A 24,239-nucleotide genomic window follows, 5' to 3' on the forward strand; every position below is an offset into this window, starting at 1 on the left:
TGGAAGTACCAAGTGACTTTGATGGGTGGAGAGCATTCAACCTAGGTTAAGCTTTGTGCCCCAGGGTATGGTCCTAAACTAGGTGGTTCCTTATGTGCCAACAGCTGGAGTATCTAGCAATATAAATTCCATCTGAAGGAAAGCACAAGATGGTACATTTAAGGAGCTCTCCAGAAGCACTGTATGGCCTTTATGTTGGCTTAATGTATACACCAATTCCCTGTTGTATCTTCTGCTTGTCCAGCAGTTTAGGAGTGTTCTGCTGCACTGAGAAGATCTTTGGAGCTGATTTCCAAAGAGATTTTCTCCATAGATCAATGTTGTCCAGAAAGAGCATCTATTCATGGCAAGCATGGCTACTTGCCATGAATTGCAGCTCTGCAAAGGCACCAGACTGTATTCAAGTACCCCTGTTGTAGGATGCTGCAGCCAGGCAGCATTCCTGCCTGGGGAAATGCAGCTGTGGAGTTCTCTCTCTCCTTCTCAGCAGGGACCATGAGACAGAGTGTGTTAAATTTACATTATTAACCACGGTGTTTGATGACAAAGTCACAACGCTGTTGGGCAGCAGCAGCACAGTGCTGGGTGCAGGAGAAGAGGGTGTGCCACAGACAGGAGACAACAGCTGGGGAAGGAGTTTTAGCTGAAAGACTGTGACAATTGCATTCTTTGCTTGATGGGAAGCCAACCTAAGTGTGATTTTGCCTGAAAGGAAAAGTGGTGCTATGAACTTTTGTAAGCTGATGATCTTTTTCTCTCATCCAGTCAGTTTGCTCCTGGAAAGTCTGTAGCCATGATTGTTCCATAACAGGAACTACGGTTTTTTAGAGTAAAAGAAACCCCTAAGATAATTTTGAATCATTCAAAATGTTGTTGTTTAGCTAAACAAATCATCTACCCTATTTCTTATCAATTTAATTTATAAGGAAACAAAATTAATTTTTTGTTTAGTCTTAAAACAAATCTGCTTGGATACTTTGTTGAACTTGACTTTCATAATTTTGAATAAATTGTTTTTTTTTTCCCGGTGGAGATGGTCAAAACAGTTTTGCACAGCTTTTCTTAGTACTCTTTTGATAAAATGTGCTAATGTTAGAGAGTGTACTTCAGTACAGCACAGATGAAAATGCAAGGGCAGCTGGGAAGAGTCTTCACAAGTATTCTTTATCATGTGATGTCAAAGATCCCCAGGCAAATGTAGCTAAAGGCACCAAATCTCTCAAAGGGCTAAAATCCCAGCTGAGTCTCAAATTCACTGTGCAGGGAAAGGCTGTAATCTGCTAACGAAAAGCAGATGTACAAAAGTCATTCTGGCAGCTGCATCTGTCATGCTGCCTCTCCCCCACCCTGCTTTGATAGACCCACTCTTCCATCCAGTCGTGTGCTTTTCAGAGACAACAAATAGGCAAGCACGAATGTCAGTCATGTGAAATCTATCCTTTAAGATAGTCCTTTTTTCCTCATCCTGCCTTACAGTCTGATTGAGCCCTATTGTTCCCTCAGCGAAACGCTCTCAGAATTAAGGCCAAGTACTGGCCAGGACCCTGGGGTATCCCTGTCCAGCCATGCAGCTGCCCCCACACGGACAACGCTCCATGAGGGGACAAACCCATCGTGGTTCTGCACTGTATATCCTACTCCTCAGCGATCCTCCCACGATCCTGCGGCAGGAGCCCGCTGAGGGCCTGCTGTCATCTCGCACCACATTCCTCGTGTTCCAAGAGGGAATTGGGCCTCAGGGCTTGGATAGCGACAGGGGCGCTGATGCTCCTCCTGCCCCGCCACGATCGGGGGAGCGCTTTGGCGGCTCTGGGGCGCCCAGGCAGGCATGCCCTGCGCCCAGGAGAGCACCCCTCGGTAAGGCGGGCGGGCACTCAGGCCTGTGCGCAGGGAAGGCAAAGCTGCCCCGCGGGGCAGAGGCCCGTCCCGGGCGCGACGAAGCGAGGGTGTCCCCGCGGCCTCCCGCCGGCAGGCGGCGCCCGCGGCCCCCAGGCACCGCGGCATTGCCGGGGCTTGTTCCCGTTCGCGCCGGGCAGTCAGCTGGCACACGGCTACCTTTGCGAGCGCCGGAGCTTCACGCTGTTTGCACATTTCAGCAAGCAAGAGCATCGGGATTAATTTGCATCGGGTTGCAAATTACGTAACTTTCGTGCTAGTTGCTACTCAACCCCCATCTGCTGGCTGTGTCTGTTGCTGCTCATGTTAATCAGTCCGCGGGCGCGGTCCTGCCCTCCATCTGAGCCTGGGGTCCGTTCTGAGTAGATCGCCCACTGCCGAGATTACAATCCCCAGTTACTGCTCAGCCCCGCTGACTTTGCTCCTGGTGGCTCTCGTCCGGACAGTCCATCCAATTTAGGACTGTCTTCCCTATTCCTTAAAATTCTAACCAAGCATCCGATGCTCACAATGCAACTGATTAATCGTAACTGTCCAGCCACCGGCTGCTCATTTAAAAAGACAAAATGCAAAGCTTGACTCAGATCCCTGGGCACACCCTGCAGGGCTGGGTGCCGCCCCCTCTGAGGCGGCAGCGCCCTCAGCGAACGCCGTCACGGGGCCGCGCGGCGCGGCCATGGCGGCTCCCAGCGCCGTGTGGCTCGGCGGGGACCCGGTGAGGCGGCGGGGGCTGCGCGGGGCAGGGCGGCGGGGCCGGCGTGGCGGGGCTGACCCGTGTCCCCTCGCAGGTGGAGTGGGTGCTGTGCCCCTACGACGTCCATCACCGTGTCCCCCGCGCGTCGCTGGAGAGGCACGCGGCGTCCTGCCGGCTCCGCAGGATGGGATACTCGGCCGAGGAGGAGGTGGGAGCGCGGCTCGGGAAGCGGGGCACGGGGACACGCTGCTGCCCTGGGCGCGCCTGGGCTGCCACCACCGCTCGGCGGCCCCGGGCCGGGCCGGGCCTTGACCGAGCCTTTTGGTCCCGCAGGCCGAGATGTACGACTCCAGCTTTTTCTACGAAAACCTGAAGGTTCCCACCGTCGCCATGGGTGAGCGGCAGCGGGGGCTCCGCCTGACGGGGCGGCACGCACGGCTGGGGCTGAGGAGGGAGCCCCGGGGAGGTGCAGGGGATGAGGGGCTATGGGGAGATCCCGGGGAAGGACCGAGATGTGGGACTAAGGAATCCGGGTCCTCACGGTAGCGCAGCCCCACTGCCTTGGCAGCTTGTAAACTCCTCCAGACCTCCTGAAAATCTTGAGTGTTTCAATCGGTAGGTTAGTTTTCTCAAATTGTAATTTGCAATTTGCCGTAATTTACTGGTTTTATGCTTCTGTCACTGTGTAATCCTACTCTGTAGATCACTTTTATATTTTCGTCTTAAAAGCTGAGGAGGATCAGTTTTGTCCTCTTAGGAGTTTCTTCCTATATTCTCAGTCCTCACTCTTGCATCAAATCCCGAAAGTGTATTAAAATAAATGCTTAGGAGCTGTCTATAGAATTTGGAGATAAAGCAATGGTATGGAGAGCAATATACATACATTTCTTTTTCTGTATCCTTGTAACCCAGAAATACATAGTTTTTCCTTAATTGTCTCCTCTCATATCACATATTTCATATGTAATAGATGAAAATTACATTTTTAGTTCAAATGTCCACTTGTACATGAATGAAGCTATGATGTTCTGTACCATACCATAAGTCTCATAATAGAGGTTGGGAATAAAGACTAACCCAATCAAGTACCCGAGCACTTGATGTAAAAGTGGTATGATTTTATTTTCTTCTCTGCCTTCAGATAAAGATCTACAGTTTCACATTATTAAGCAGGGTAGAGCCCAAAGTGCGAAGGAAGGTGCAGGCTACAGTGAAGGTAAGGAGCAAGCAAATACTGATGTGACTTCACCAGCCTCCTGTGGGGGGCTGCTCTTGTGTCTCTCCTTGCTGCTTCCTTCATTCCATTTTGTTCGAGAACTGCTGTGAGGAATTGCACTTCATTTATTTTTAATATTCCTTCCCCTGCATATCTTGGAGCATGATTACTTTCTATACTTGGGGCAACTAGATGAGAGACTTTGAGTCTGTTGTGCTCATATCTCTTAATGTCTTCAGGACTGAAAAAACCAAACAACATGCGTGTTACTATGTTGGACTGTCAAGACAGAAATAAGAAGTTGTATAAGAACTATGCTGGCACGTTTGCAAATGTGATGTTGTCCTTTGTCACTGCTCCAAGCTCACTAATTCCTTTACATTTCATTTTTCGGTGGGTTTTGTGACCAGACAGGGGACCAGGCTAGGATGGATACTTAGAACAAGTAAAAAATAAGGCTCCCTGTGGAATCTGTAGAGCTTTAGTGTATGGTTGAGAAATTACTGCAACACCTGAAAGACCATTTGCTCTCTGTAGACTTTAGTTTGTTAAATATGTATAGGCAGAAGGAAAAGTAACACAGAAACTTTTCTGACAGTGAAATACAGCAGCACTTGCTCGGACAATTTTTCATGTTTTCTTTGTTTCTCTGGCATAGCAAAGAGAGGCTTAATGGATAGTTGCTTGGGAAGGAGATTTCCTGGGATGAGCACTGTCTTTTGAGCATGTCAAGTGCATTTCCTTTGAAGGGAAGTGGGAACTCATTAATTTGAGACAACCACATCCAAGTAGAGGAGCAGCAGATAAACCCTTTGTGGAGTGGTTCATTGCAAATGTGCACCAGTGAGCCGCTAGGTGCCAGTGTTCACTGCCCAGATTTCCCTGCAAGCTTGCCTTTCTCTGAGGATAACACTAAAACTGAGCCGGTGCTTTTCATTGTGACAACTTGGCCTGTTGTAAGATTTACTGATTTGTTTGTTCAATTTAAAGTCTTTGGCAACAAATGAAAAATAATTTTTCATTGTAAATTTCCTTTTAATTCACTGTCTCAAAGGAAGAGATTTTCTTTCTTTGTTTTCTTTTTTCCAATTCTAATCATATTTAGAATATTAGCATAGCTACATTGTTGAAAAGAAGAGTTGGTCTTAATCACAAGTTGTGTCATTTCTCTAAAATCACAAGCATGTAATCATCAGTGCATTTTTGTGGACTTCTTTGATGCTGTAAGAACAGTGCATTTTAAAAAGAGACTTCTACTTTCTGTGTTTAAATTAATTTGTTCATGTTAGAACAGTTCTGGTTTATGTTCCAAGTACAGTAATGATGAAATGTTATATTTTAGGTTTGTAGAGTTACTGTAGGTTCTCTTCCTCTTCTTTGGTGTCTTTAGTAATAGTAGGATTGCCCAACTTCCATTAAGAGCTGAATAATCTGGAGAAGTTCTAGGTTTCCTGTTGTGAAGGGTGTTGCATACACCCTTCTTATGTGTTGCTCTTCTGTTTGCCTGGAGTTGGGTGAGATTGTGTTGGGGGAAGCAGGATTATGGAGGTCAGATCAATGGTTGCTGGAAAATTGAAAGTTTTTGACTAAAATGGTTTTTTGCTGGCCATATCCTAGAGTATTGCATCCTGTATCTTTGACACTTAACTGCTGTTGCAATGGATTGAGAATGGATTCATTTGTTTGGAGGCATATGTATTTTAACTGGGGAATGGGAAAGAAGAATGTTCAGGCAGTGTGTTTGTTTCCATAATTTTAAGTCAGTTATCTGAACTGATCTGGAGCACTTTGAAAGTGCCTTTGTAGTCCTTTTAGCTAGTGGAGTAGCCCATTTAACACAGCAGGCCGCTTGGGGCGATTCCACTGATGGCCCTATCAGTCAGCCTATTATAAAAGCTCCGTAGAGAAGGTGACAGTGTGAGTGAGACTGATTTACACAGTGCTTGGTTATCTCCTGGAAGCTTTCATTCTTGTTAGTAGAACAGGTATTTTGCAGCTAGCACTTTATGTAACATTTTAGGAGTAAGATAAACCCACAAGTTAGAGCTGCAGCCTCTCTTGATTTAGCTCGTAAGCCAAGAGCTGAAACTCATGGGAAATCACAGAGGTCATTTCGATCTAATCTAGTATGATTCTTTCATGGCATTTGAAAATTTTATCTGTGCAAGCAATCGAGGGGTTTTACAGCTTGAGGGGGGCTTGGGAGGGATCTTTGAGCAATTTTTATCTTTTCAAATTAAGAAGGTTGAAACTTCTTACAGATACATAGGGGAAGGATGAAAACAGCCTGGGAGCTTACTGCATTGTTTGTTTGTTGAGCTTCTTGGTATTTTCCTGCATAGTTATGCTACTTCACAAGTAACACCTCTCTGTCCAACCTCCAGGTTTATACTCATTACTGCCCATAGAAGTTCCTCAAAACCACAAGCGTTTCACCTGTGACCTGACCCAAGCTGACCGCCTTGCTCTTTATGATTACGTTGTTGAGGAGACAAAGAAACAGAGGTCCAGATCCCAGATAACAGAAAATGACAGTGATCTCTTCGTGGATTTAGCAGCGAAAATCACCCAAGGTTTGAAGAATGATCTGTTGTTCAATTTATGGCATACTGTTCTTAAAAGCTACAACAAAGAGCTGGCATCACAAAATGCTAGTTTGGTGTCTGTTTTCCTTCTGGGAATGTTTTCCTTCTGGGAAAGCCTCAGTGCTCTGCTCTTGGCACACATTTTGTGTGTATCTCAGCTGATGGATCTTCTGTCTTTACTGCAGCTGATAACAGGTTGCTTAATGTTGCCAACGTGCTGTGCAGCTTGGAACAGTTATTTGCTGTAAGACATTATGAGATTAAAGATTGCTTAAGAGTAAAAACTGAACAGGAGAGGTTGGCAGTCATGCAGGTGGAGCTCTAGAGCAACACACTTTGGTGTTGGTCTGGGACCTCTCATCCCTGTTGAGTCATGCCAGTTTGTAACTGTACCAAATGCAGCAAAAGCATCTGTGTCACCCTGCAGGCCCTGCTGAGCCTAGGAGGTGCGATACAGAATCTGGCTTTCTCATTCTGTGTCTTACTGTAACATCAGCTTTGAAAACACGACCCGTATTTAGAAGGCATTTGACCAAATCACAGGCCTGTATATTGGTGTGGATCACAGTTTGGAGACTGAGATCACATAACAGCATTTGCTTGGTGGCTTTTTACCTGTGCTTAAACAGCCAGCAAGAAGGTTGAAGGAGGAAGCTTGAGTAAATTCAGCATAGTTACTAAATATAGGAGGAACTTGAGAAAGAACACAATTATTTTATGTTCCTGAATGTACGAGGCCTGCATGCAGGTGCTAACATCCTGCTAATGACCATTTGTTTTACACACAATTTTTTGCTAGATGATAGTCAGAAAGGTCCGAAGTCCCATCTTGAAATTCTGGCTGAAATGCGAGATTACAAAAGGCGGCGGCAGTCATACAGAGCTAAGAATGTTCATATAACAAAGAAGTCCTACACTGAGGTGAGATTGGGAAAAAAAAAGGCTTTTTTTGCCAAAAGTGCTTATTGTATATCAGCATAAACAATTATATACGCTTTCAAAGACAAATAATATGTCTTTCTCTGCTTCTTGTATCCTGCTTTATGAGTGTTGCAAACTATAGAGGAATGTTTTTGGTTTGTTGCAGCAAGTTACAAATAATGAGCATTTCTAACTGCTAAGTTTTGAGTGTGAAAATGCCAGCAAGATATAGTTCATGATCATAAAATGGTGCTATTTAAATTTATGCTGAAACATTCTTCTGCAAATAAGACTTTCCATTCAAACATCTTATGTACAGGGTTTGGGGTAGATTTTATGAGGTTAGGGTTTTTTAAGATGTTTACAGTTTGTTTAGTGCTAGTTCAGGCACTACCGTGACATGTTTGTTTTTAATGTATCTTAATCTCCAGGTGATTCGGGATGTGATTGGTGTACATATGGAAGAACTCAGCAATCAGTGGCAGGAGGAGAACAGGTTGGATAATGCAGAGATATGTGAAGGAGGGAAGTCAAAGTCTTCAGGAAGGTATGCCACAGCTGACAGCTTCTTCATGCATGAAGCAAATTGTAATTTTATCTTACCACCTTCTTCTAATAGCACATATCAATCTTATCTGAGTCATATGCACGGTTTATTTTATACTAATTCTATTAAGTCTCGCTTGAGAAACTCTGCCTGCATGAAGCATGGAGAAAAATTAGTAAGTATCTTTCTTTCAGAGGTAAGTAGGTTAGTTGCAAGTGATTCAGCTGAACAGGTGGAGCTGGGTGGATGAATAGCTCTGGTGGAACTGGGGGATGAATAGTGCTTCCTCTGTGCCCAAATGTTGTAGCTGGATACAAAAGGACACTTGGAAATACAAGTACACAATTTCTTACCCTTCCCTACCACATGACATGTGTTAGATATATTACACCTCAGAGTTAAGGTTTCCATAACATAGTAAATATGGGGAGGCTTTACAGTTCTTGTCCCTGCAAATGCTGCTGTGCTAAGTGGAAGGGTGTTTTAGCTATACATATTTCTGCTGTGTCAAGCAACACTGCACACCCTTACAAATGTTTGTCACTGAAGTAACATTGAGTCATGACCTAGTGATTGCCTATTTGTGCCTCTTCAGCAGGTGTTTGAGAGGAGGATGTTTTTGAAACACACTAGAAAGTGACACTCTGTTCCCAGTATTAAAATGAAGATGAATGGGTAGCAGAGCACTGGAACAGTCTGCCCAGGGGAGTCATGCTGCCTGGAGACATTCGAAACCCACCTGGACACGTTCCTGTGTAACCTGCTCTAGGTGACCCTGCCTTGGCAAGGGGGGTGGAGTAGAAGATCTCCAGAGATCCCTTCCAACCCTAACAATTCTATGATTCTGTCAGATCAGGACTTATGTTCTCCAGCTGTAGGTTGCAGCTTAAGGCAGGTGCTTGAAGAGTTAAACATTTAAAGCAAAACAGTGTGAACCCCTTCTGCTGCCTCCAGTTTCACAAGCAGAGGTGTTAAGCCTGAGGAGCAGTGTTCATAGGAAATAATTGGATTAAATAGTATGCTGAGATATGCACATGGACTTTGGGCCTCTTTTGGGAGGTATTGTATTTCTTAGAGAGACAGGCTTAATAAAATATATGTCCTCTGTCTTATATCATTAGTATGTCACTATATTACAAAACTGGTACTGGAAACAGGGACTGTGCAACTGTTTTTATTGATTAAAATGACTTAAGTTTATTTTCAGAAGGGAAGACAGACGGTCAGCTTCAGTGGACTCACGGCAGTCTGGGGGAAGCAGTAAGGATACAGAGTGCATGAGACACAGGAGAGACACCAGCAGGAGTCCAAGTAAACGAAGGAGGAGTCGTGAGAGAGGTAAAGACAGAGACTCTCGGAGAAAAAGAGAGAGGTGAGCAGAAACAGGGACAGCTGACTCCTGCTTCTAAATCAGGCGGCTGTAGCCATTTTCTATGACAATTTAGTGCAGAGGTTGAGAATGTCTAGTCCAATTAAAAAGCTAGGCTAACCTCATGTGCGGTATGACAAGTCAGTGGCATGAGGCTACTAAACAAAACATACTGTGAGATCACAAACTCTGATCCAGACTTCAGAATTTACTGTCACATCTGAAAGGTGGCACTTCCTTCAGCATGCTTGCAGGGCTGCAACAGTACTGTAACAGGCTGTTGATTTTACTCCTTGATCAACATGGTTAAATGGACAGTATGTTTCTCATCCACAACTAAGTGCTTGTCATGTCTAATGCTGATTTCTGCTCTAGTTTGCTCTAGACCTTAATAAATATTATTTGTTTCACTAGTATGCATACATTAACCTTTCCATATTAGATGCTTCAAAACAATGCTGTTGCTCTTCAGTACTTCTGGACATACAATTTAGCAAAAGAAAACAAATCTAGGTCACACCTTCTAATACTATCAACAAAGACATGTTTACATCTACAGGACCACAGGTGTGTGGGACCTGTGTTTGAGCAGACATGAGGACTGTTGTGTAGAAGAAATGCTGCCTTGCCCCTTGTGTTTGGGTAAATGCATTACATAACTGCGTGGATGGCAATGATGGCTTGTCTCAAAGCTGGCTTCATTACACCGTGATGCCATTCATCCTAAACTAATTGCCATTCTGGCACTGCATGACAAGGCTTGATTAAAGCAGCATGGAAAATAAACTGTCTAAAACTAGTTTACTTTCTTTCCTTAGTGGAAGACATGGCTACATTTAATGAGAGCTTTCCATTTTCCAAGTTGTTTTTTTCTCTTCAGACTCTCACTCTGAGCCTAACAGCCCACACAATGTTTATGTTTTTGTTTCAGGGATGAAGACAAGTATTACAATCATAAAAGAAGAAAGTAGAAACAAGAACCTGATGATTTTGTTTGTCAGCTGTTCAAAATATAACTTCCACAAGAACTATTGTTACTGCTGTTTTGCCCAAGACAGTAAAGGTGTGCACATAATACTGGTGTTGCATCAGACCTGTGCTGCTCGGAGACAAAAAAGTGCCACGGTTTGTCAGGATGGAAGCAGTATATTTCAGATAATGTGTAAATTTGAAACATTTATACATCTGTTAATAAATTATATTGATCTCTCATGTATTTGAATTATTCTGACAAGGCTGAAGAATAAAATTTATGAGAGGTTGTACTTACTGGCCTTCCTGAACTGTAAGTGGTAGATATGGAACAGAGCTAATCCCTGGAGTCCAGATCAGTTACAAACAGGGAATGCATGAAGAGAGCTCCCCCTCCTACCTAACACTGTTACCTCTAGGTGACATTGCCTACTTACAGCATGTACCAGAGGGCAGATTTCAGAGTTCTCCAATAGGATAAAACATATCCAACTGCAACTGGACAGTTAAATGGACAATAACACAAAAGTTACTGTTCCTAAGCTCATGCTCAAAGAAAATTCGGATCAATATAGTCTGGAAAAAGTGATGAGAATGTAGCTCTCCACAGAAGATAGGGGTGAGGCACCAAGGACACTTGGAATATTGCTGAGTACCATATTCAAATAGCAGGTGCATTTCCTTCCAGCAATAACTAGGAAGACTTCCCATCCTGTGGACTAACATACAAATGTTTGTGATAGAGGTTGATAAAACAGACTAAAAGCGTGCAGATAGACATTAAGGATGTACAGTTCTGTTAATTCCTCACAGTCTACTTCAGCAAGGTCAATCACCATCAGCCAAGCTTCTTGCTTCAACAAAGTAAACAACTATAAGAGAACAAAATCCACCTTTCCTAAAATACTTATGTTTGTTCAATGTGCCAAGAGAGGGCAGGCACTTCACGTTGCTCCTGGTTGTGGCCTTCTCAGTCAAAGGTAATCTTAACAGTTTTACTGTAGCCTCTAGTATCCTCTTTCATACCTCAGTTGCTCCTGCAATTAAGTGTGATTATCTGTCACTAAATATCTGGTCTTGTTTTGATGGATTTAGGCTTCTATACCTGCTACAGCAGTCTAACCAAACAACTGTGTCAGGTATTCCTCATCTATGTGACAAATGCAGTAGCTTTGCCTGTCAGAAAACAAGATATATTTTGAAACATCTTTATTTAGACAAGTTTATCCAAAAATGAAAAAAAGATACTTAAGTTCTGAAAGGGTTCTAATTAGCGGGAAAACAATATGGAATCACCGCAGTCGTTGCACTCATTTTGTCTACCAGCTCAGCCACAGGGTTCTCATTAAGTTCTTTCAGTAGGGTTTGCTAAAACTGTTTAAATAGAGCATTGCCAGGCAGACAAGGTAGTCCAAGCACCAGCTGTATTTGTGCCAGAGTCAAAATGAAGTCAGAGCTACCAGAAGCATAATGAGAAATGCTCTGGTTACAGCTGCCCTGGCTTAACTGAATTTCATGTTTTACTGAATGTTTTCAGATGTAGATAGGAAGCTCAGTAACAACTTTTGCTCAATTCAATATAAGCAGATGAGTGAAGGGGTCGCTCCCTAGGGCTGGCCGTCAATATCTGAGAGGCTGGAGAACAATATAGCCATGTATTATTCAATGAACATCCCCTGAAGGGCCATCTCAAGAGCAGGACAAAGAAAAGGAAATGCCAGAGAAGAGGATCATGTTGTTCTGAAATGTGCAAATGACAGTACTTTGAACACAAATTATTCTCTTCAACTTATTTATTCCTTCTTTTGTTTTTCCTCTCACCTCATGCTGAAGAGTAGGGTTCATCAATAAAATATGAAGGTGTGTGGCAGGAAGTGTCTGATCAGCACCATGCCAGAGTGTTTGTCCCTGGAAAGGAATAAACCAGAATTTTTAAATGGAACTTTCACATGGTAAATCCTAGTGTGTTGGAAAAGATACAATTTAGGGCTATATGAAATGCAAGAAAAAGGGGCAATGATTAAAAAGTGGTTCTTACTAAAAAGTGTCAATCTTCTAACTAATCATGAAAAAGTTCATTTGTATGCTCTTGTTTTGGAGCTCCCATGAACTTGGAGCTGGTGGCAATCTAAGACAGTGTATGGAGTTTGCGTGGCGATGTTTTTTGGGGGGTGGTGGGGGGTGGGTCACAGTGGTGCCTTCTGTGAGCTGCTGAGAGAAGCTTCCCCCATGTTCTACAGAGCCAATGCCAGACAGCTCCAGAACAGACCTGCTGCTGGCCAGGGCTGCACCCAGCAGCGATGGTGGTAGCACCTCTGAGGTTGTGTCAGCCCACCAAGCACAGAAAGAGCAGTTCCAGAGAGATGGTGGGAACAGTTAAGTGTCTGTATGCAAACATGCTACAGAGGCAACATGTGGAGGACAAGCCTGATCTTTTTTAATTGGTGTAAGTGCATTTCGTGTGACCTGTGTGTAACTATGGATACAATGAGAGAACTCCCAGCCTTTCTCTCTAGTTTATGATCTATGTTAAATCAAAGAAACAGCCCAGAAGATGCTGCTTCTTCCAGAAGCTATAATATGCAGATGTTACAAGCCTGAATATAATAGCTTCCAACAGGGAAAATTATACCACCCTATAGAGACTTCAATATTTCAGAAAAAGATGGATAAATACAGTTTATCTTTTAACATTGCAAATGCTGAAGTTGACAAAAAATAACTCTGTATGCTTTTGATACAATCTTAGTCAATCCTTACTCCTGTCATCATGGCTATGCCCAAAAGAAAATGGACTATTCACCTGAAATTAAAGGCTTATGGAGAACCCAGAGGCAATTGATAAGATTAAAAATTCCTTGCACAGATTTTTACTTACGCTTGTTCTTTTATTCCATGGAGGAATGCTTTAATTTCTGTCTGTGATATCTCTCCATCAATACTAGCCAAATACGAATAAAGGAACGAGAATGTTTCAAAGGGAATTCGAGCTGCTCCTCCTTCTGCGTCTCTTGTTAAGATCTCGCAGGCCTGTTTCATTGAACTCAGTAAGGACTGCAGGGGGTTCCAGCAAGAAATGAAAGGAAAAGAATCAGAGCCATGAACATCCTTGCATACCATGAAAAAATCCATTAAAGGGAGGGTAAATGAGATGAAGGTGTTGTCATCGTTGCATAGCTTTAAACCCCAAATTTACTCTCTAGTGCAGGCCCAAGGATGGAAACAATAATGTAGTTCTAGTAGAGGCAGGAGTAAAAAAATACCAGAATCTTGTGATAGTCAAAGATTGCATAGGGTAGTCTGAACTCTCTCTCCATTAGGGCCAAATTGCTCTGTTCTGCTACTGTAAAAGCTCCAACATCACTGTATCTAGTAAAAGATCTTTTTCTGTGTGTGTGTGTATTACCTCAATGGTTCTAAATGAATTCTCAGCAGCAGTTAAGACAGACAAATCTACAACCCCCAGAGAATGAATATAGGTTTGGTGATTTTATTATGATATTGTATTATATAATTTTTAGATTATATTTTGGCTGATATTTACTGTTTCCCCTTTCTCTATTCAAGTTCCATTTCAATAGATAGTAGAAAAAGCACTGAGGCAAAAAAGCATTTAAAGAATATTTCAGTTTAGTCAAAGGCCAAGAACATCCGAGTTACCTTTAAAAAATGTGCCTCAAATTATTAATTCCAAATATACTTTGAAAAAAATCCTTCCTTTAATGTGGTGTTGACAATCCAGTGCCCTATGCATGCTGAGCTATACTGGGAAAAGTGTGGAAAAATTCAGCATTGAGTTTCATTCATTCAATACTGGTTGGATGCCATTAAAGAAACAAACCAGTAAAACCACACACACAATATATATCCAAAATATAAAAGCAAAAAATCAAACTCAAACAGGCTTTCTTTAACCAAAGTCTTAATATTTTTCACTGCAACTTTTTCAAAGTTTACTTTTACATTTTCATTAACAAGCAAGCAATGTCTATGTAAAAAGATAGTATTTCCTAACAGTAGAATAGCAATAATTAAAATAAATGCATTATCTGTTTAAGATCTAGAACACAGGCCAGAGAAGTGTCATTTTATAATCCTTTAACAGTTTTAATGTATCTCCTCCCCTGGAAAGCTTCTCAGGGAAAAGAGAGGCAGCTGACTCTATGATGGCCAACTCTACATTTTGCATTTTGCATTTGGCTACTCCTCTACTGCCCTTTCTGGTCCTGCCACCCCAAACTGCCACAACAGTCTCTCTCTCACAACACAGCAAAGTTATTCATATCCATTTTGCCAACTTTGAAAGACAATTTAACAGGCTACCTGTGTGGTCATTTCTCCTTTTGTAAAGGCTTTTGTAAAAATGTATTCATGCTTTACAAAAAAGATACTTCAGACTGGTACTCTTAAGAGGTTCATATTTATCTACTCTTGTATCTCAGCTGTGACCTTGTTTGACTGTGAACACAATTTATAGCTGCAGGAAATGAATGTAAATTTCTTGTGTATGTCTTTCTCTCTGGTTTAGGAAACTGAGGTCTAGGTTTCATTATGTAGTACTGAATTAAATTAGTTCACTTAATATCCAAAAGGATTGTGAGATGGTGAAATTTAGTCTGTCTAGCTCCATCAGAATGATGTCACTGTGACTCCATTTTTGGTTTTAGTTTTTTTGGGGTTTTTTGCAGGGAGAGAGGAGTTGGTTTTTTTTTTTAGGTAAGTAATGTTGCTGTTACTATTTTTAAATGAAGAAAAGAGCCCAAACAACAAGATCATTTTGGGAGGGAGACTGGAATCAAGAAGTACAAATTTGAAATAAAGACAGACAGAGAGATAGATAGATAGATAGATAGATAGATAGATAGATAGATAGATAGACAGACAGACAATTGCACAATTGCATCACCAGGCCAGGTTAACATTCAGGGCTTCCAGATATTGCAACATTCACAAAATATTATTTCACATATATTTTCTTTTTAGTACCTCTTCTTCCCTACTGTAGAAATCATTAGAAGCATTATACTTTATAAGAACATCAGCTTAATGCATTTTATAATCTTTCATTCTGTTGAAATGCTCTGCTGAGATTTTATTACTGACATTAAAAGAATTAAGTGCAGCTGTAGTAACATTAAGTGCTGCTGAGAAAATTTAATTGGCTACACAATCAATTAAAAATTGGTTCTTTAATTTCTCACTTCAGTTCTCTTTCATGGACATTTACACTGATGCCATCAGCATCATTCCTCCATCATCCTCTCTCACACAGTACAAGCTTCCTGCAGCCACACTTGCTCTTCTACCAAGGACTTAGCCATCCTTCTGGTTGAGTTACCAAGACCAAAATCTGATGGACAACAGAAGTAAACACGCAAGCCATTTTGCCAGCTGCTGCAAAAGCTATCACCATTCCCCAAATCCATCTGCATTAATTGTTCTATGATCTATTTTGTATATGGATCCTAGACAACCACTTGTGTTTGGATATGAGGGCTCCTGCTGTGAACGTACCCCACCAAGCACGCTGCACCCAAGTGCCAGAAACTTCATCCATTCCACCTTCTCGCCAAAACTGTCCAATTGCAGGATAGCTTCCAGCTGCTCCTCTGGCAAGCCCAAGTGCTTCCATTTTTCCTTTAGTTCTGCAATGGTCACCATGCCTTTGGAAGAAAGCTTTGAAAAAAATCATGGTACCACAATAAGAACTCTGAAAACCAGAACTAATTTAAGAACAGTGTCTGCCCAAAATATTTCAAATACTTGACAGTCTCTCTCCCCAACCATCTCCAACACATCAGCATTCCTCAATAGCATTCTGCATTTGATAAAGAACAACTCATACCTGTTTGTGCAAGACCTTAAGGAGTCCTGGGGTCAAACCAGCATCTTTTTTCACTGTTGCTAATGGCATTTCAAGCCTCTCCTTCACAGGAAGGGGTTCACCTTTAGACAAGGCTGAAAAATACCTAAGTGAATGGGAAGAGCAACACACCTCAATGCCCATGGCCATTACAAACTGCACAAAAGTAAATGCTCTTCAGTGTAAGAATCTGCAGGCTCCCCCACAGGAGCAGCAGCACCTGGTACGCTGCCAACATGCACAACTTCCCACCTTCCTGTGCCCAGAAACCACAGTCTTTAGACTTGCTCCTTTTCACAACACTCTAATAATTCTTTATTAGGCATTTAACTTATTTTGTGCACAATACATTCAGCTCTTTAATTGATAAACCTGAGGGCTTATCTGTTTAACATTCCCCTCGTGCACTACCCAAAATGTACATCTGACTATTCATATTGCAACTCTCTTCTCAGCACTTCTGCTATTTCTGTCCACTCCAAAATAAAATTTAAGAGTAGAGCATAAATGGCATTGGATGCACATCCTTTTAATTATAAGGCTGCCACCTTAAGAGCTGCCTCTTAGGTGAGCTGCCTCTGCCTTAACTGGCCAGAAATCTGAATTGTGCAAGGAAAACTCAGTTTTTACTGAGGCGTATCTAATCTACAAGTTTCTCCATTTGTCCTGCCTCATCTGCCCTGGTCATCCATGTCCATGTCCAGGCTATCCCATGCTGTGCAAATACCTGCTGAAATACACAGCAGGCAACACTCCAGAACTGAATTAGTGTGACTATAGAAATAGATGCACAGTATGCATGTACATAAAACACTCGGGCTATTTTTCAGCCAGATTCATTTCCTCATCTGATTATTCACAGGCACAAGCACTACAACACCGGCAGTACGTGTGAAGCCACAGCTTTGCTCTGCGTTGCATGGCTCCCAGGGACAGATCTTGCTCTGCCAGGTACAGCGGAGTATGCTCCAGGAAGAGGAGCTGCGACCAGCAGCAGCCCCCGCCGAGCTGCTGCAGTGTCCAGGCAGAGGTCGGGACTGGCCGCTGGCGTGGCCTTGGCAGTGCGGGGCCGGCCCTGCCCTCGCCAGCCCCACTCCCAGCAGGCTCCAGCTACAGAGGTAGCCGCACCTCGCTTCCATCACATTCCTAAGAAACGCCACACCATTTTAAGGTGGTCCTGCTGGCTTTCTCCAACACTGCACCGGTAACAATTCAGCTTCAGATTATTTTCTTTTTAACAGACAAGCCGGACTCCAGCCTGGCTTTGTTATCAGCCTCCCCTCCCTCACACGCTGCAGACGTTTTCCAATCCCCCCAGCTGAGAACATCTCACAGATACCTTTCAAGAGCTTGCCCACACAAACCATAGGGCGGGAAAAAATTATAGTGAGCAGTTGAGGTAAAAGAAAAAAAAGTGTTAAAGGAGAAACATTTAAACATCTAAATCAATTTTATGGCAAGAGATTTATTATGCTGATTATAATTTTAAAGGTGCAATTTTTCAGGCACTTTTCCCAGAAAGAAAGAAGAGAAACCTAACCAGGCTTAAGAATTAGAAAGCTAATGTCTATTTTTTCCTTTAAATTCCAATAATTGAATCTCAGATGAGAGAAGAAAACCCAAACCAAACCAAAAGGAAAAAGAGTTGGTCTTTCAGATAGAAAAACTATTAACAAAAAGCAAATTAAGATTAATTTTTCTGTATAGAAATTCAGCTACTTCTGAAGTAAGCCAGCCCTAAACCTCAAGGAAACAGAAAATAAATAGAATACCACTCTATTTTTAAAAGGCTTACATACTGCATTAGTACACAGAAACGTATGTGCAATGTATATGCTGATGTAATATTCAAAGCTACGTCCACTATACGATAAAGAGGAGAGTGGGGTTTTGGGGGTCCATATTTATAGCTCTCTGTTGTTAGGTGAACATCATACTTACGCAGCTGCCCACTGCAAAACATCAAAAGGCTGAGTCCTAATAGCAGCTTTAGTAAATTGCTTCAGAATATCAGGTAGCTCTGGGGGGATTTTGATCTGCTGAGCACAGAACATGGTTTCTGGAAGAGGCATGGTGTCCAGTCACAAGGACCTGAAAGAAATAAAACAGCAGTTCACAGATGCAGAATTTGAATGAAAAACTGTGTGTGCACATGGGAGTGGACAGTGCCTGCCCCCAGGTTCCCTCCTGTCCTACTCGATAGCTGGAGCTACTGGAGAGCTGACAGACTTGGAAGGATAAACAGACAAGCCCTGGCTCTAAAAAATTTTGTGGCTACACCAAGTAAAACACAGCAGCTTGGGCACCAATCACAGCTGGGTGAGAACTACTGCTTTAACAGGTGACTTCAGCTAGTTTTAAATTGATTCTCCTCCTCAAACCTACCACAACAAAAATTTGTAAAATGGGCAGACCAGACAAGTCACACCACACATGCCAACATGAAAGGTATCTACACTGATAGCTCACTACTGCATACCAAGGAAAATCTTGGCATTTTTGTACAGATGCCAGAGTATGCAGATGACCAAGATTCTACTGTGTTTATGTATTCAAAAATGCTGTAGCAAACAGTTACTAATTTGTGCTCATGACAGACTTTACATCAAACAATTACAGTGGCAAACAAAACATTCATGTGTGCTGCAAGCACATACCATACTTTGCTCATACAGCTCCACAGCTGTATTCAGGATGTAACTCATTTGTTGCAAGGAATCCTGTTGCCCAGGATCCAAAAGAAGGGACAGAGATAGGCTATTGTATGGTCCTTCTCCCTTCACAGGAATGGGGCACATTTGGTGGGAAACTCTCTCCTTATCATTTCCAGGACAAACTATGGCATGCTTAAGTTGACTTAGCAACAAGAACCTAAAATGGTTAGTTATTTCCAGAAAGGAGGAGCAGTAAAAGCAACAGCATTAAGAAAGGAATCAATGTAACAGAATTCTCCATCCCTTTAGACTTTTTTAATTTTTAAGATAAGACAACGTGGCAGGTGGCTTTCTCACATGAATTTTCCTGTAGCGGAAAAGAAAAACATTGAAAGTCAGTGATAGAGCAATGGAACTGCTGTGGCTCAAGGCTTCTTTGAGGATCAAACCATACTTAGAACTTTTTTTATGAAGAAATGCAGACAGAGTACAGCATCTTCATCACTCCAATGCAGCCAATTTGCATAAGGAACAGACTTCAAAGTGCACATTTAATTACCATATTGGTCATGTGCTTTTAGTAATGATTCAAAAACACAGCTCTAGCCAAGGAACTGAAGCTGAAGGCAAAAAAGCTGAGGATTTCAGGATAACAGAAAAACTCTGAGGAACAAATACAGCTAGGTGTGTATGTACCCTTGGGAAGAAGTTAAATAAAAACTAAAATATAATCAGAAAAAAATGCAGTGCAAGAGCTGCTTTTCTAATAAGTAAGCCATTAATCACAGAGTCTCACAGAAGGACAGAGGTTGCCAGAGACTTCTTGGAGGTCAGCTGGTCTGATCCCCTGCACAATCTATGAGCAGAGTGCCAAAGATCCATGTCCAGGTGTGTTCCAAGAATCTCCAAGGATGGAGACTCCACACCCCGCTGGGCAACTTGTGCCAGTGCTTGGTCACACTCACAGGGAAAAAGAATTTCTTGATGTTCAGAAGGAACCTCCTGTATATATATACATACACCTAATGGTCAAAGAAAAGCACAGCTAGGTCAGGCAGCCTCTGCACCTCTTCACCATCGTCACTCTGTCATGGGTTACTCTCCCTGGAGACAAAGATCAGCTCATCACTTTCACTTCCTGTTAGTTCTAATTTTCTGCTTTTTTCCTTCCACACACCCCAAGCCAGCCCCAGGTGTTCAGGAGACAAGGCCAAGGAGTGTCTGCACACAGACAGGAGTGGCCGAGCCGCGGGTGCCCGCGGCCCATCTGCCCCGAGCTGTGGGGAGGCAGCGCCGGCGGGCAGCGGCCCCTCGCAGGCCGGAGGGAGCCCCAGGGCCACCCACGGCCCCGGCGCCCCGGACACCCCGCGGCGGCTGCCGCGGGTCTCGGGAAGGCCCGGACACGGCCCCTCACCTGCCCCGCTCCGCGGCCCCGCTGCCCCGGCAACGCGGAGGGACGGGCCGGGGCGGGCGGCTCGGGCGCTGGGCGGGGGAAATCTTAATGGCGGCGAGGTTTAAAGGGCAAGAGCAGCACCTGCTTTGTACAAACTTTCGAAAAGGCCCCAACCATGGATGAGGGGGCTCAGTCTACCATTCGTAAATTCACAGACGCAGCCTGCAAGGTGGGTCGGAGTGGGCAGGAGGGTCCAGCGGGTGGACAATGAGCCAGCAGTGGGCCCAGGTGGCCAAAAAGGCCTCCGGCATGCCGGCCTCTAACAGTAGTAGTGTGGCCAGCAGGATAAGGGAAGTGATTCTTCCCCTGTACGTGGCCCTGGTGAGGCTACACCTCGAATCCTGTGTCCTCTCACTTCAGGGAGGAACTGGACGGTGCTGGAGGGTGTGCAGGGAAGGGTTACAAAGCTGGACAAAGGTCTGGAGCACAAGTCCTATGAGGAGCAGCTGAGGAAGCTAGGGCTGTTTAGCCTGGAGAAGAAGAGTCTCAGGGGTAACCTTATTGCTCTCTACAACTGCCTGAAAGGAGGCTGCAGGCAAGTGAGGGCTAGCATCTTCTCCCAGACAACCAGTGACAGAGTAAGTAGTCTTAAGCTGTGGCAGGGGACATTAATAAGAATTTCTACATGGAAGGGTCGATCCAGAGAAGCACTAGAATCACCATCCCTGGTGGTGTTTAAGGATAGACTGCATGTGGCATTTAGTACCATGGTCTAGTTGCTAGGATGGTGTTCGGTCATTGGCTGGTCTTGATCTCAGACATTTTTTCCAACTTGATTGATTCTGTGAACATCTTGGCACCATGTAAGTGGCAGAGCCCATGGCGGGGAGGCTGGTTCCTGCAGGTGCCTGGGTTCCCTGTAGCCTGCTGGCCCCTGCATGTCCCCTGGCCACAAGGATGCTCTACTAGGTGAGCAGTGTTAGGGTGGCATGTCCATCTTGCCTTTGGCATCCTCGCACCTCCTTTCCTGGGTTGGATGAAATGCGAAGAAATGCTGAGTGAGCTGGAAAAGAGACAGGGCAATATATCCCCAAAAATTCCCTCCACTCACAGCAGCTGCTGCTTCCAAGGACAGCTCAGCTACAAGAAACCTCTGCTGGTCAGGCTCCACAGTCCTGGACATTCAGGATAGCAGCACCACCGAGAGTCCGCCACCACGGAGAGCAGCACACGGCTGCTTCTCAGCACCTGCTGGTCCAAATTGACACCACGAGGCAGCGTGGGCTATCCCACTGCTCCAGAATGTGAGGAACCAAAGTGCCCTCTCTGCCACAAAATCTTCTTTCCACTGCAGATAAAAACAGTACCAGAGGTAACCTGACTGGCATCCTCTGTAAAGACACCAGCACATCTCTTGGTTACAAAGCAATACTCCTCCTGTACCTTCTAACATGGACTGTAAACAGCCTGAACACTCAAATCAACTTGGTAATAGGATTATTCACTTCAGAAAGCCTTTACAAGCCATTGCTCCAAAGAAACTTGTGTGCTGCATGCTCCAAACAGGCCAAGCAGTTACTGCAGGAGCACACAATCTTATTTGAAGCCAGGCCTTTTTAATCCACATTATGTCCCCGCTGATGAACATGCAAGGCTATGCAGGACAAAGATAAAATGGTGGGCTCTGGAAAGCAATAAGCACACATTTTAACAACTGTTTAACCTTCCATAAAACAGGAATACTTAGCATAAGCTACAGGCTAATTGTTTGGCCTCAAAATACTTTGCAGATTCCTGTAACTAATGAAAACAGTTCTGACATATGACATACATTTCTATCCTTTAGTTGTTTTAAAGCATCTACTCATTTAAAAATGCTATATCAAGAAAAACATGATGCAAACATTATCCTGCAGGAGCTTACAGAATAGAATTCAATTAAACTGATTTCACAGTGCAGTTTTTTAAAGGTGTCTAGTGATAACAGATAAACAGCAAGTTGCATATTATCGCTCATATGTGGTCCTTGCATACACTTGAAACTATCCCTAAAATGCTCCAAAAGTAGATGTCATACTCTTAATTCTTCCAGCAATTTGGTCCAGTGCAGTGAAATCATGCATAAAGCTGCCACACTGTATTATGGGAAACAGCAGCATGTAGGTGGAATTTTTTTTCCTGTATTTAATGAAATGTATTTTCATAGAATCATAGAATGGCCTGGATTGGACCTTAGAGATCACCTAGTTCCAACCCTCCTGCCACAGTCACAAGCACTTTCACTAGACGAGGCTACTCAGAGCTCCATCAACCTGGTCTTTAACATTTCCAGTGGTGGGGCATCCACATCTTTTCTGGGCAACCTATTCCAGTGTTTCATCACCCTCACAGTAAGGAATGTCTTCCTAACATCTAATTAAACTCTCTTTCAGTTTGAAGTCACTCCCCCCTTGTCCTGTGACTACATACTCTTGTAAATACTCTCTTTATATGAATCTATGCTGTTTCCTAGAAGTATTTCCTCCCTATATGTAATACCAAATCTTGTATATAAAGAACATTTAAAAGTATATCCACGGATGTAATTGTTGCTTTATAGCAGCACTGCCAGAAATGCTGCTATAAAGCAGCATTCCTTAGAGTTTCTGCTGCTTCCTACTTCCATGACTCCTGCTAACAACTAGTCAAAATATCCCATGGCCTCTCCATTCTAATCCAGTAGTATTTTCAGATTCATCACATTCCTTACCTAACTCTAGCAAGCCACTTAATGCAATTTGTATCTGCTGAATGTGGCACACCAGTGCAGCTCTGCACTATTTAGGTTCTAATACAGAAACTCTACCCAATATAAATAAAAGCTTTGCATTGTCCTCTGGTTTTATAAGCAACAAGGAATTCTAAGTAAAACTAACATCCTTTTCCAGGAACACAAACAGCCCTTGAAAGGCAAGTAATGTTAAATACCACCCCCTCCTCCCACACCTGATGTAAGACACCTCCAGATGTTTGACTTCACCTTGTACACGGGAAAATGCCTCTGTAGCTTTGGTGTTGGCCAGTACTCAACAGGTAAGAGATAATAGCAGGTAAGCAGATAAGCAGAAAAACTGATATGCAGAGCTGTAAAATAATATTGCCATTGCTCTACTCTCAGTATTATACTGAAGTCAAAACATTCAGTTTATTTTGAAACTGTATTTGACCTCTGAAAACATAATCTTTTAAAACTTTCCATTATTGAGTAACTTTGATTTCTGCATATAATTTCTCAATTTATGGTTACTTCTTAATGAAGAAATTAAAACCAGATGCATAATTAAAAAAATGGCTGTTAACTATGCAGTTCTTTATTTCCAGCTACTAATTAAGAACTGAAATACCACAGTAAGAGAGCTCTAACTTACCATTATGCTTTATAAAAGTTATTTCCTCATCTGTTTCAGAAAACAGTTTATTTTATTTTGCACCCTCAACTTGATTACACTACCAAGATTCAATTTCCTTGTTTAATGTTTTTACTATTTGTACCATCATTTCTGCCAAGGTCCTCACTCATTGCCCAGGCTGTACCATGGCCATTATTCCCAAGGCAGGCAGAACAAGAACACTGATCCTACTACGAAACCTTTTCAATCTGGATGTAAAAAAAATGGACAGTGACATCCAAGGAAACAAAATGATGCTGACCAGCATGCCAGGCAATGAAACCCCAATCATTTGTGCTTTGTGAGGTACAGGCCTTTGTGAAGTTTTTTACAGAATTCTCTGAAGAACAGTGCAGCTGCTGAGAAGGTTTTTATGAAGACCTTTACGCAAGCATAGGGGAAGGCAAGGAAAGAATTAATGCACTCAGCTGAAAAAGTGATGTGAGCACTGTAAAAGGTTGGAGCTGGCATCTTACTAAGGAAGTCACTGACACAAAGCAGTTACAGTTACTGAAGGGCCCTCAGAAATAAAATCAAGTAACTTCAGCTTCACTCAACAGAGAAGGGGCAGACAGAAAAGATGCAGAGTTTTAACTATTTTTAATCATTATAAAATAGCCTGTGTAAAAACAGTCAAAGCTAGCTGCAATTAACTTTTTTTCAATATGCACAAGATAGACACAGAGCCATCTGACAGTTCT

The 24,239-nt window shown here is 43.0% G+C and overlaps 2 protein-coding genes and 1 long non-coding RNA gene across 12 annotated transcripts; 2 read left to right on the forward strand and 1 right to left on the reverse strand.

Annotated features, from left to right (window-relative positions):
- The first annotated feature begins 1,061 nt into the window (after window positions 1–1,061).
- SNRNP48 (small nuclear ribonucleoprotein U11/U12 subunit 48) lies at window positions 1,062–10,440 on the forward strand. 4 transcript variants are annotated; one of them, XM_053963498.1, is made up of 9 exons: window positions 1,062–1,857; window positions 2,685–2,798; window positions 2,924–2,984; window positions 3,732–3,806; window positions 6,191–6,379; window positions 7,191–7,312; window positions 7,744–7,859; window positions 9,070–9,231; window positions 10,160–10,440. In XM_053963498.1, the coding sequence occupies exons 1-9, from the start codon at window positions 1,765–1,767 to the stop codon at window positions 10,197–10,199; spliced, it is 972 nt and encodes a 323-aa protein (XP_053819473.1). In that variant the 5' UTR covers window positions 1,062–1,764; the 3' UTR covers window positions 10,200–10,440. The 4 variants fall into 4 exon arrangements, with proteins under 4 accessions (XP_053819473.1, XP_053819466.1, XP_053819490.1 ...); XM_053963491.1 differs by having other exon boundaries at window positions 1,154–1,857; window positions 9,067–9,231; XM_053963515.1 differs by lacking the exon at window positions 1,062–1,857 and adding an exon at window positions 2,052–2,611.
- Window positions 10,441–11,975: 1,535 nt separating this feature from the next.
- ROPN1L (rhophilin associated tail protein 1 like) lies at window positions 11,976–20,420 on the reverse strand. 7 transcript variants are annotated; one of them, XM_053963550.1, is made up of 6 exons: window positions 20,252–20,420; window positions 18,005–18,154; window positions 16,046–16,169; window positions 15,715–15,876; window positions 13,079–13,254; window positions 11,976–12,108 (listed from the first exon to the last, which is right to left on the reverse strand). In XM_053963550.1, exons 2-6 carry the CDS (start codon window positions 18,133–18,135, stop codon window positions 12,045–12,047), a joined length of 657 nt encoding a protein of 218 aa, XP_053819525.1. In that variant the 5' UTR covers window positions 18,136–18,154; window positions 20,252–20,420; the 3' UTR covers window positions 11,976–12,044. The 7 variants fall into 7 exon arrangements, with proteins under 7 accessions (XP_053819525.1, XP_053819509.1, XP_053819534.1 ...); XM_053963534.1 differs by lacking the exon at window positions 20,252–20,420 and adding an exon at window positions 20,132–20,237; XM_053963559.1 differs by lacking the exon at window positions 20,252–20,420 and adding an exon at window positions 19,895–20,112.
- Window positions 20,252–24,228, forward strand: LOC128799295 (uncharacterized). Its single transcript, XR_008434693.1, has 3 exons — window positions 20,252–20,339; window positions 23,038–23,182; window positions 23,658–24,228. It is a non-coding gene; the product is annotated as an uncharacterized LOC128799295 (long non-coding RNA).
- Window positions 24,229–24,239: the final 11 nt, after the last annotated feature.

Source organism: Vidua chalybeata, chromosome 1 (genome assembly GCF_026979565.1).
Source record: "Vidua chalybeata isolate OUT-0048 chromosome 1, bVidCha1 merged haplotype, whole genome shotgun sequence".
Taxonomy (NCBI): domain Eukaryota; kingdom Metazoa; phylum Chordata; class Aves; order Passeriformes; family Viduidae; genus Vidua; species Vidua chalybeata.

Coding starts and splice junctions, on each gene's coding strand:
- SNRNP48 (XM_053963491.1), top strand. CDS start 1,765: ATGCTCCTCCTGCCCCGCCACGATCGGGGGAGCGCTTTGGCGGCTCTG. Junction 6,380..7,190: donor AGCAGCGAAAATCACCCAAG/GTTTGAAGAATG, acceptor ATTTTTTGCTAG/ATGATAGTCAGAAAGGTCCG. Junction 7,313..7,743: donor CAAAGAAGTCCTACACTGAG/GTGAGATTGGGA, acceptor CTTAATCTCCAG/GTGATTCGGGATGTGATTGG.
- ROPN1L (XM_053963550.1), bottom strand. CDS start 18,135: ATGCCTCTTCCAGAAACCATGTTCTGTGCTCAGCAGATCAAAATCCCC. Junction 16,170..18,004: donor GTTTTGCAGTGGGCAGCTGC/GTAAGTATGATG, acceptor CCATTCACTTAG/GTATTTTTCAGCCTTGTCTA. Junction 13,255..15,714: donor GGTGCAGCGTGCTTGGTGGG/GTACGTTCACAG, acceptor AACCCCCTGCAG/TCCTTACTGAGTTCAATGAA.